At 46.3% G+C, this 12,297-nt stretch overlaps 1 protein-coding gene across 2 annotated transcripts; it reads right to left on the bottom strand.

Annotated features, from left to right (window-relative positions):
• Positions 1-2,745: 2,745 nt before the first annotated feature.
• RPL26L1 (ribosomal protein L26 like 1) lies at positions 2,746-10,451 on the bottom strand. 2 transcript variants are annotated; one of them, XM_043488402.1, is made up of 4 exons: positions 10,328-10,451; positions 9,761-9,937; positions 3,795-3,935; positions 2,746-3,066 (listed from the first exon to the last, which is right to left on the bottom strand). In XM_043488402.1, exons 2-4 carry the CDS (start codon positions 9,926-9,928, stop codon positions 2,938-2,940), a joined length of 438 nt encoding a protein of 145 aa, XP_043344337.1. In that variant the 5' UTR covers positions 9,929-9,937; positions 10,328-10,451; the 3' UTR covers positions 2,746-2,937. The 2 variants fall into 2 exon arrangements, with proteins under 2 accessions (XP_043344337.1, XP_043344338.1); XM_043488403.1 differs by having other exon boundaries at positions 10,332-10,382.
• Between the last annotated feature and the right edge of the window lie 1,846 nt (positions 10,452-12,297).

The following is a 12,297-nucleotide window of genomic DNA, read 5'->3' as shown; positions in this document are numbered from 1 at the left end:
CAGCCTGAGCCCATCCAGCAGGCATTTTACCGTCCCAATTTCCAGCAGCAGCCCAAGCACAATACTGCTGCCTTCAAACCCTCCTGCTTTGGTCAAGAACCTGCATTTATCCAAACTCCCTGGAGAAAAACTTTTCCCCCTACTCCTGCAGACAAACCCACTGCAGTCTCCTCAGAAAGACAGTGGCTATCGCTTACTGAGTTCTCTATGCTCTACACACAGTATCCCAAGTAGTAAGCCTTGACAACTCTATTTGGTAGGTACTCAGTTCATCTCCATTTTATAGATGACCATACAGGCCCAGAGAGGTTAGGCCATTTTCCCAGGGTCACACAGCCAGGAGATGACAGAGCTGGGATTAGCTCTCAGTTGATGCCGAATTCCTGCTCTTGATCATGCACTGTTATTCACATGACTGATGATAAGAAGTTTGGTGTGATTTGGGGGAGATTACAGTTCTCAAAACTCTTATCTATCGCTTGAACATGTTGCTGAAAAGAAACCAAATCTGATTCCTAGGAAATAATCATCATTTAAGTGTAATGGTGAGCATAATGGTTGGAGCCTAGGGCCCAGACCAGCAATCAGAAGATATTATCTTACTATAAATTTAACCTAGTTTGAAATCTGACTTTTATTCAAATTTGGGGACCTAAAATATGTGTTATTAAGAGTGAAGACAAAAATTAAAAAAACAAACTCCAGTCCTTACTGGTTGACCTATTCATTATGCCTGCTAGACATACGGCTCAGTATGCTAATATAGTCACCATGTTTTGGGCACCTACTATATTTTATGTGCTGTGATTTGTATATATCCTGATACACAATTTCCCAAATTTACCTAGTCCTAAGTATCATACAAGGGCCATGTGAAAAATACACATACATGCAAGACCCAAAGAGGCCTCTCTCTTCAGACCTACTGCATCACAGAATCTGCAGGCAAGGAGGTAGAGACTATTAGCAAGCACCCATACTGACTCCTAAAATCAGGGCGGCCTGGTGGACCGCTACTTTAATTTTCAGTCTTGAAGATCAGTGTTTCTAGCTTCTTACATAAAATAGGGAAACAGAGGCTCATAAAAAGGGCTGTCCATAGACCAGAACAGGACTTGATTCATCTGACTCCAGAGCTGGTATCATTCTGCTCACTCTTAAATCAATGCTGCAGTCAGAACATGCATATTGAGTTGTGGTTTGTGATCTTATTGATCTTCTGTGAAAAATCATTACTTTTTTGAGTGCAAGATGAATGTTAGAATTGGAAATACTGAATAATAATAGCAATATTAGAATTTATACACTCATACTTTCAAAGTCTGCTCCAAAATAGCCCATTTGATCCTGGCATTTTATTTCTGCATTTTCCATGAGACAGGAAGGCAGTGCAAGTATTATCTTCTTTTGGCTCTGACAGTAAAGAATCTGCCTGCAATGCAGGAGACCTGGATTTGATCCCTGGGTGGGGAGGGTCCCCTGGAGAAGGGAATGGCTACCCACTCCAGTATTCTTGCCTGGAGAATTCCATGGGCAGAGGAACCTGGTGGGCTACAGCCCATGGGGTCACAGAGTCGGACACAATTGAGCGACTGACGTCTTCTACTGAGAAAATGGAAGCTGAGATGAGCAGCTTGCTCAAAGGCCTCTGACCATCCAGTGGCAGAGCTCCAATTGGCACTTGATGGCTGCTGACAGTGCTGTTCCCACTATAGCACTATTTGATACAAACACATAAATTCTTCTGTTCCGTACGTCTAGGCTCTTATCAGACTCTGATAAAGGGTTGACAGGAGTAGAGGGAGGAATACCAGAGGGGACTGACGCAGGAGGTCAATGTCCATTGATGCACTGAGGCCTGGATTCAAATCCTAGCTCTCTTACACTCTCTGGGATTTGGGCAATTAACCTAAACTCATTTTCTGCAGCAGTCAAAATGGAAAAGAATGGAATCAGTCAACATGTATTAAGAAACATCAGTGTCAGATAAACCCAGTGTTACTAGAGAGCCATAAAGGCTGTTTGATGCATTAATCAATAGACTGTTTACCACAGGGGCAAGGGAGGATTTTAGATGTGGCTCTGAAGCTAATCTTAAGGAATGACTAGAAGTTAGATTGGAGTCCAGTGAGGACAGGAAGAGTCCCATCTCCACACACTGATGCTGTGCAGGCTGAGGGCCTCATGCAGCCAAATGAAGCAAAAGGTCTGGATTTCTCTGTGCTCTCATTACGTATGTTGGAAATTAATTTTTAAAGTTATGAAAACAATAGGACAAAAAAAAAATCTGTGAACCAAGTCAAGCCTTGCCTATAGGCCATCAATCTTCTGAATCATCTTCAGGAGAGGGCATTTCAGTCACACGGAAATAGCACCAGCGACGTCATGACTTGGGCAGGGCAGCCGGGTGCGGGAGCGCCACGTCCCTGGGTTGGTTAGGGTGTGGAGGAGAGGGAGCTGGCCAGAGGGCAGCCTGGCAGGCCACAGTGGGAGCGCTGAGCAGCGCTGTTCTCGGTGGGGCCTGGGGCCTGCCAGGCCGATCCTGACTTCTGCCGAGCAGGGCGGACCTCTGCGTCAGAACAGAGCCCTGTCCTGTCCACCCCGTCAGCATGAGGGTCTAAGCAGGGGCAGGGCCGTCTTAACTCACAGCTGCTGCTGTGCTGCTCTCTGTAGATTAAAGGTTGGGGAACGGAGAATTAAGATGGATTTTACCTATAAAGCAATAAATACCAATCGGAACAAGAAAACATTTCCAATTTTTATTCATAAAATTATTAATCAAAACAGCAGAAGTGGATTTACAGAGCCACATAAATAATAATAACAAAACAGAAAGGAAATAAAATACTCCAGAGAGAGACATCTTCAAAAGTTTTAAAGGACTACACGCCAGGCAAAAAACCTACGGATAAACGACAGTTGTGCAACAGGGTATATTCATTCCTGCATTTTCTCAATAAGTTCCTCCTTATATTTTCCTTTCTCTTTCCCAACCTGTCGAGATTTGGCTTTGCGTTCAAGAATTTTCTTCCGATCTTTGTCCAGTTTTAGCCTGGTGATGACCACCTGTTAGGATGAGAAAACAAACAGATCTTGATTTTTTTTAAGGGGAAAGGACTTAAAACCATAATTATCTCACACAGCGGATCTTCCCTCAACGATAGCAGCTTGGGTTCCTTCTTCTGCTACCCATCCTCCTACCCCTAACTCCTGTGGGTCTAGGGACCATTTACATCGTTCAGTGATACAAAGATCATTCAGGTTGTAGAAGATTATACTATCAACGTGGATGGTTTGTCTATCATCCCTTGGCTGGCAAAATGCAATGTTTTTAAAAATACTGCATTCTCACCAGCTACTAGGCGATATAGAAATCACAGAGGTGAGTGAGACCCAACCATTCGGCCCTTAAAGTTCTGAAACTCTGGAGGAGAGACTCTACAGTGTGTAAGCTGGGAGTTGAAGAGAGGAACGGTCAATTCCACTAGTTGGGAGTGAGGGCTGAAGGAAGAGGTGTTCTCTCTAGTCCCTCTGCATACTCCCTCGTGGGGAAGTCCTGCCTGCAACACTCTTGCTACCAGCTTGCAGATGGGCCATCACCAAGAATGACAGAACACACAATAAAAGAATCTGGATCCTTGATGCTACCCCTAGCCAGTGAACCAACCAAGCCTGCCCGAACTGCCTCTGAAGTCCTTATCTCATCTGCCTGTGTAGGCAATGCTGATATCCAGCAACTCCAGCAGGGATGCTGGGGTACACAGCCACTACCACTGTGTGGCCCCGGGCCATACCTTGCTTGGGTGAATGCCCACGTGGACAGTTGTGCCATTAGCCTTCTCACGCTGCACCCGTTCAATGTAGATGACGTATTTCTTTCTATACACCTGGACTACCTTGCCAATTTGCTGACCTTTGTAGTGTCCTCGAACCACCTAAGAGAAAACACAAAAGTCAATTCTCCCCATTTCTAATGCTTGAATATCACAGTGAGGAAACTAATGATCAGGAACATACAGGCGAACAATGAAACTTTTTGCACAAAAAACAGATTAATCTTGGCAGTCAAAATCAGCCTTTTTTCCCCCCTGGTATAAATCTGCTCTGTGTTATTATTCTAAGTCAGGTGGAGGTTCTTCACCTGGATTTTTTTCTTCTCTTACCTAAACAAAACATTCCTTGAAGTAGGATGGTCATCACACAACTAGTCCTGAGAATAAAACTAACACAACATTGTAAATCAACTACACTTCAGTTTAAAAAGAAAGAAAGAAATTATATTGAGATTCTCATGCAACCATCTAAAGCCCATGTTTTCAAAAAATAATTTATGACCTAGGGAAATTTTCAAGATATGACCTTTAGAGAAAAAAAGAGTACAAAGCTAAACACAATACAGTCTGAATCTTGTGTATATATGCTTCATATATATGGTATACACAAGATGAAAATATATCCCAATGTCAATAATGGTTGCCATTAGGCAGGAAGTAGAATTCTTAATTTATATTAGTCTACATTTCAAGATTTCTACAATTAACAAAAATATTTTATCATCATAAAAAAATTAAAATGTCAAATTAAAACACTGTGGGCTAAAACTGGAAATAGAATTGCCATATGACCCAGCAATCCCACTCCTGGGCATACACACTGAGGAAACCAGATCTGAAAGAGACACGTGCACCCCGATGTTCATCGCAGCACTGTTTATAATAGCCAGGACATGGAAGCAACCTAGATGTCTATCAGCAGATGAATGGATAAGGAAGCTGTGGTACATATACACCATGGAATATTACTGAGCCATTAAAAAGAATTCATTTGAATCAGTTCTAATGAGATGGATGAAACTGGAGCCCATTATACAGAGTGAAGTAAGCCAGAAAGATAAACACCAATACAGTATACTAACGCATATATATGGAATTTTAAAAGATGGTAATGCTAACCCTATATGCAAAACAGAAAAAGAGACACAGATGTACAGAACAGACTTTGGGACTCTGTGGGAGAAGGCGAGGGTGGGATGTTCTGTGAGAATAGCATTGAAACAAGTATACCATCAAGGGTGAAATAGATCACCAGCCCAGGTTGGATGCATGAGACAAGTGCTCGGGGCTGGTGCACTGGGAAGACCCAGAGGGATGGGATGGGGAGGGAGGTGGGAACGGGGATCGGGATGGGGAACACATGTAAATCCATGGCTGATTCATGTCAATGTATGGCAGAAACCACTACAATATTGTAAAGTAATTAGCCTCCAACTAATAAAAATAAATGAAAAATAAATAAATAAAAATAAAACATTGTGGGCTATTTTCACACACTAAACATCTGTTCATACTCCAATTCTATTCTAAAAATCAACTAGATTATGGTTTTCCTAAAGGCACGAGCCTATTAAACAGCAGCCACATAAGCATAGAGGAAATACCACATGTAAAGAAATGGAGAATCTCAATACTCCTTAAATGTCTACCTACATTGTCCAGCTTACCAAGGTGATTTTCAGGCTGCAAAGGGAACAGCCTTGCACGCCTCACTGTAAATCCATCACGGACCGCATGACCAGAGACCCTAGTGTGGAAAGTCTGCGAAAAGGCCCTCTTAACTATCATCACGACTAAAGACAGATGTTAAAAAGGAGTCAAGGGAACATACCTGTGATAAAAAGTAGATTAAACACTAGACCTAGTGAGGAAGGAGATGGGATAAGACTCAGTCAATGGACTGAAAGGTGCGGGGACAAGGCGAGGATGACATCCAGGGTCCAGGTGTGCACCTGGATGTATGGGTGTGCCTCTCCCAGAGGCATGGACATGAGATTCCATACACGGCGGGAAGGCCCACTGGGCTGGCAACAAGGACCTGAGAGTCATCCGCAGAGATGGCAACGCAAAGCCTGATTTTACTCAGGGAACTGCTGGTGTGAGACAAGGGCAGAATGTAGAAATCCAAGAAAAGCCAACGTTTTGGAAGGGTTTACAAGAGACTCAAGTGGTCTGAAAGAATGGGAAACCAGGGAGTTTCCCTGGTGGCTCATGGGTAAAGAATCCGCCTGGCAATGCAAGAGACACAGGTTCAATCGCTGATTTGGGAAGATCGCACGTGCCACGGAGCCATTAAGCCTGTGGCCCTTGCACCTGGAGCCCATGCTCTGCAACAAGAGAAGCCACCACAATGAGGCCCACCTACTGAAACTGGAGAGCCGTCCCTGCTCGCCACAGCTAGAGAAAAGCCCACATAGCAATGAAACATAAACCATAAACGAATAAACGGAGACCAGGGAGTATGGTGTTACAGGAGCAAAGAGAAGGTCAGATGCTGTGGAACAGTCAAACCAAAAGAACTGGAAGGATAAAGCAACAGATGACAACAAGCTGGTCACTGGTGGTCGTGGCTACAGTGCTTTTGGTGGAGCAGAGGGATGAAAGTTGTTTATGGTAAGGCCGTGAATTTACCAGAGGTGAAAGATGAAGATGAAAAGACTGGCCCAAGGAGCTTGGATCTGAAGAGGATCGGAAAGAGGACATGTGCTCTACGGGGTTGTGAGGTTAAGGGATAATTTTTTATTATTTAAGAAGGGGAAACATTACTGTGTCTAAATGAACAAGTATGGAGGAAAAGGTAAGGAAGCTGTAGAGAAAGGAGATACTGGATAGAAGGATCTGAAGAGGGGAGAAGAGAGTGGTGGATGTCACATTCAGTGGCAGAGGGAGAGCTTTAGATAGAAACGGGATTTATAACAGGAGAGAATGAAGACAGGAGGGGTGGAAATGCAGGTATTAAGCCAGAAGGTGTGGAGCCAGGAGCTCTGGAAGTTCCTAGATGGTAGTTTTAATTCCCTCTGTAAAGTAGGAGGAAGACTCAGCTACTCAGAGAAAGGGGCAGGTGAGACTTAGAAGATACCAAGAGAAAAGGCAGTTTTAACAAACCTACTTGGACTATTTTACTTTCTTGACTGGAGACATGCTCACCCTGTATGACCTCTAGAGTTAAGAGACCTGTATTCCTGGCCTGGACACTCATTTTCTGTATTATTCTTTATTATTTTACCTGAGTTTCATTGTGTTCATATCTAAAAAGGAAACAGTTCATGCCCCCTTTTATCTCACGTTCCAATTCCATCCAATCGTTTTCATCCGTTTAATAAATACTGATTGTGCCCCTGCTGTGCCAGGCTCTGCACTGAGGTCAGAAAAGTTCTCTGGCCTCAGGGAGCTTGGTCTGATGAGTAGTAAGCAGTTAAGAGGTAAACATACAAATATATGACCCATGAACAGGGCACACGGGAAGATACTGAGATGTAAGACCTGCAAAGTGAGGAGTTAGGCAATGGGGAGGAGAGCACTCCAGACAGAGGGCGCATTCTAAGGACCCGAAAGGACTGATGGGTTTGATGCACAGTGCGAGTGGGGGGCTTATAAAGTGAGATGAGGCTGGACAGTTAGGCCTGGACTGGATCACTGGAGCCTTATCAATGATTTAGATGTAACAGTTAGCACATCAAGCACCACTGACAGGTTTTAAGTAGGGTCTGATTTGCAAATAATGCCATCTGTATAGAATGGATTAGGGTAAGAGTGGAGTGAAGATGCTTTGAACTAAAATGGAAATATAAAGAAGTTTCAGATTTAAGACTTATTTTGAAAGTAAAATCAACAAGACATAGTGACAGAAGAGAGGGGTTAGGGAAAGTTAAGAATAACTTAAAGGTTTATGGTATATACAGGTGGGGAGATAGAGCATCACTTATTGAGGTGTGAAAGATGGGAGGAGAATCAGATTTTAGAGGCAGTGGGAATGTCAGGATTTCATGCATAAGAAGATTGAGATGTCTGTGAGATATTCAAATAAAGATGTTCAGCAGGCAGTTAGATCTTAGGTCTGTGGTCAGAAAAGTGGTTTGAACCAGGATATAAAGGAGGAAGGTGTTAGCATAGAGCAGATATTTAAAACTCTAGGTATAAGTATTACCACCTTGGTAGACAATGTAGGCCAGCCAATGGAAGACCAGGTGCAGGCCCTGACAAACTCTAGCATTTAGGGATCAGACAGAGGAGAACTAACCAGCAATGGAGGCTGGGAAGTTGGAAGTAAACTGTGAGCTTGAAGTGTCACAGAAGCTAAAAAGAGAGACTATTTCAAGAAGCAAGGTGATGCCACCCATGCCAAATGCTGCTGAAAAAGTCAAGGACAGTGAGACGAAGATGGGACCACTGAATTTAGTCATAAAGAGGTTTTTGGTGATCTCAGCCAAAAGCAGTTTCTATAAAACAAAGAATCCAGGTTTTCCAGGTCTCACAAAACTGAAGAATCTGACAACAAATGAAGAGTCTGCGTATCCCTAACTAGCACCTATAGGCATTTGCAATTCCCCCTTTCTAGAACATGTCTGATGGCAAGGATTCAGAAAAGAGGCTGAACCATACTTCCAAATTATTTTTTCCACTCTATTCCTGTTACATTCTCAACCTAACTTATCTCCTGCTTCCGATCTTTTCCTCCTCAAACGGTCCAAGTCCCAGTCCCCTAGAGATACACTAAATTCCTTACTTCATTCTCTAAAATAATGGTTCTCAGTTGGGGGAGGTTGTCAGAGGTGAATTTTACCCCCAGGAACAATACCTGGAAACACTGACAGTCCTGGTTACTGTGCGGAGCTGCTACTGGTACCTAGTGGGCGAAGCCGGGGGTGCCGCCAGACATTCCACAGTGCGTGGAGGAAGCCGGGGGTGCCGCCAGACATCCCACAGTGCATGGAGGAAGCCGGGGGTGCCGCCAGACATCCCACAGTGCGTGGAGAAAGCCGGGGGTGCCGCCAGACATCCCACAGTGCGTGGAGGAAGCCGGGGGTGCCGCCAGACATCCCACAGTGCGTGGAGGAAGCCGGGGGTGCCGCCAGACATCCCACAGTGCGTGGAGGAAGCCGGGGGTGCCGCCAGACATCCCACAGTGCATGGGGGGAGCTGGGGGTGCCGCCAGACATCCCACAGTGCGTGGAGGAAGCCGGGGGTGCCGCCAGACATCCCACAGTGCACAGGAGAGCTCACCACAACAAAGAACTACCCAGCCCAAGAGGGCAACAGTGCAGAGGTCGGGAAACCCCCGTTCTCAAACATGAGCCCTACTGCAACAGGGACCGTGTGGATGTTGTTCACCATTACAGTTCTAGGGAATGGTGCCTGGTCTGGTAAGTGCTCAATACCTATTCCTTCAAGGTGTGAATATAGCTCCAATCTATCTTACTCACCTTCACTTCCCTTTCTCTACTACACATTCTAAGCTCCAGTCAGAGAACAGACAGCTTATACTTTCTCAAAATTTCACCTCTCTGATTTGCTGTTGCTTCACCATTCTCCCTGCCAAATCCAGCACCATCAAATGTTCAGCTTCCACTAAACCCAATGTTGCCCAAACCTTACTCTTATTCCAACACCTTCCCCTGCAAAGATCTGCCCTGAGCAGTGTCTGGGAACTAGCAACCTCTGGACTAAAAAAAGAAAGCAAAGCAAAACTTCTCAAATTATTATTATTAAAGAATTGAGTTGGAATGCTCTAAATTAAGCTGGGCAGGCGCTCTCTGGTGACTCTGGGCCCCAACTCCAGCCCCCTGCAGGGTCACATCATCTGCCCCGGTCCTGAGGGCGTGTGAGTCTCTGACTCCTCCACACGTCCAGGCACTGTTGACACTCTCCGGCAAAGGCGGCGCCCGAGCGCCACGCAGGTGGGTAACTAGTGCCCGGGAGACAAGTACCTGGACCTCGTCGTCCTTGCGGATGGGCATGGAGCGGACGTTGTACTTCTGTCGCAGCTCCTTGGAGAGTGGAGACGACATGATTTTCCTGCGCACGTGGGAGGGGGCATTGAAGTGACGTTTGCGGTTTTTGCTCCGGTCCGAGGTCACGAAGGGGTTGAACTTCATGGTGTTCGCCTACAGACAGAGGCAGAGGGAGCGAAGGGACGCTTGGTGGGGTACCAGGGCCTTCTCTCCATCCGGGACACTTCGCTACATCCCCGCCCAGGGGTTCTAAGGAGGTGGCCTCGGCAGGAGACTGAGGGAGGAAAGCGAAGGATATGAAAGGTCTGGGTGTTACACAGAGCAAGACGAGCGTGGAGGGCGCATGCTTAACTAAACGGGAGTGGGGAGGGGGCGGCACTGGGGCCTTGAGGCTGAGGGGCGAGGGCTCAGACTGCAAAAGAATGCACGGTTGGGGGTCACGCAGAGAGATCTCCAAGGCGGCGGGTAGACCCCCGGGCAGGTAGGATGGAGTCCAGTGGAGCGGAGGGCTTCGTAGCCGGAGAATTCACCAGCTCCACTCACCTACCGAGCGACCGCCGAGTTCAGACGGTGCGCGCGTAGAGACGGAAGTGAGACTTCCTTGCTGCGCAAGCGCAGAAAGAAAACAATGCTCCATTCCCATCAGAACGAACCTGAATAGCGCCCCCTGAGGCCTGGGGTGGGATCGCAGTGGCTCGTTTCCAGGGACCCTGGGTGGCCGGCCGGCGCCGGAGATCAGGCCCGGGGACCCGGTGACTTGGTGCTGCCCGGGAGAAAGGGCATTTTGTAGGGCTTGCAATAAGGCCTTGTTGATGTTCTCTTGATGTGTGTTTTGGTCGCTCGGTCGTGTCTTAATCTTAGTGACCCCATGGACTGTAGCCCACCAGGCTCCTCTGTCCGTGGGGATTCTCCAGGCAAGAATACAGGAATGTGTTACCACGCCTTTCTCCAGGGGATCTTCCCGACCCAGCGATCGAACCTGGGTCTTCCGCATTGCAGGGGCAGATTTTGTATAGCTGAGCAACCGTGGAAGCCACCTGTTCTTTTTAAAGGTACATTATTAATAGTCTCTTTCCTACTCAAAACTCTTTGCCCCTGTTAGCCTCCTCACAGGTTGTTTAGGCATATGATCGGGGTGGTTAAACATTGTGGTGCTTTAAATGCAATTGGCTGACTTGCTTCTTCACAGTCACTGAGAAGTCTGTTCAAAAAGCAAATTTTCATGTTTCACCACAGCCCTACAAAATCAGACAGTATTAGGTCGGGGTCAGGGGCTCTGAATTAAGAGCAAGCACTCCCCCTCACAAAAGACTTTGAGGTGCCCCACTCTTTGAGGGACATTACAAACCAACCATTTGTTTTTGCAAAACTTCCCCCCAGCCTTTTAGCCCAATTTAGAAAAGCTGGGGTTGTAGAATGACACATGAACTCAAGTGGCTCTTCAAGTTGCTGAACCTTAGGGGATGTCTCTGTTTCTGAGCCTGTTTCCTAATCTGTGAAATGGGGATGATCTTAAGTAGATGACTAGTTGAATTGTTATGAAGACTAAGTGTGTTAATCTGGTTTCGTGTGTTCAGAACAGTGTCTGGCACATAGCACTCAATTACAACCAGCTATTATTCCTAAGGGCTTCTCAGGTAGCTCAGTGGTAAAATAATCTGCCTGCCAATGCAGGAGACACAGGAGACATGGGTTTGATCCCTGGGTCAGGAAGATTCCCCTGGAGGAGGAAATGGCAACCCACTCCAGTATTTTGCCTGGAGAATCCAATGGACAGAGTAGCCTGGTGGGCTACGGTCCATGGGGTTGTGAAGAGTCGGACAGGGCTGAGCATGCAGGCAGAGAGATTATTCCTAGAGAGGAGAGGCCTCTCTGTGGGCCTTGCTCCACAATGGCCCTAAGGGCAGGCCACACCAGAATCAGACTTGTGCCACTGACTCCCAGTGACGCAGACTGTAAGCTTTCTGTTTCATCTAAACACGTGCAGTGCGCGTGCCGACTGAAGCTGTGCTCGCTCTCCCTTTTTAAATTCTGTGAGTCTTAAAAAACTCGGTAGCACAGCCAGGATTCTTCCAACTAGTGACCCTGCGGGTTTGGAGCCATTGCCCTGGGCCCACCCACCCCTGCCCACCTTGTGCCCACCTTGCCCTGCCTGGTTGTGCTGGAGCTCCTCCTTCCACTCCTGGTAGACACACACACACAATTATGTGTGGTGTTGGAGGTGTTAACTAATGCTGTGGTCATCATGATGCAATATGTGGGTATATTAAGTTAACACACAGTACCTCTTAAGCTTTCATAATGTTATAGTTCAATTATATCTCAATTAAGGTGGGGGTAAAAAGGAAGTCACTTCCTATGGGCAAGGCGGGAGCAAATGCCGTTATGACTGACTGCACATAGATGGTCATAGAGTTTTCAGAGTAGCCCTTACAGTGTTCATCAGACCCAAGCACCCAAGAAGTTGTTCATTCATACATTCATTCATTCACTTGCTCACTGGCCCCTTCTTG

This window comes from Cervus canadensis, chromosome 16, assembly GCF_019320065.1.
Source record: "Cervus canadensis isolate Bull #8, Minnesota chromosome 16, ASM1932006v1, whole genome shotgun sequence".
NCBI classification, from domain to species: Eukaryota; Metazoa; Chordata; class Mammalia; order Artiodactyla; family Cervidae; genus Cervus; species Cervus canadensis.
This window is presented reverse-complemented; position numbering and strand designations above follow the sequence as displayed.

What these genes read in the sequence shown, in the direction of transcription:
- RPL26L1 (XM_043488402.1), bottom strand. Translation starts at nt 9,928, where the DNA reads ATGAAGTTCAACCCCTTCGTGACCTCGGACCGGAGCAAAAACCGCAAA. An exon ending in GCAAGGACGACGAGGTCCAG is followed by an intron (nt 3,936 to 9,760) that starts GTACTTGTCTCC and finishes GTTTTCTCTTAG; the next exon opens with GTGGTTCGAGGACACTACAA. An exon ending in TGGGCATTCACCCAAGCAAG is followed by an intron (nt 3,067 to 3,794) that starts GTATGGCCCGGG and finishes TCATCCTAACAG; the next exon opens with GTGGTCATCACCAGGCTAAA.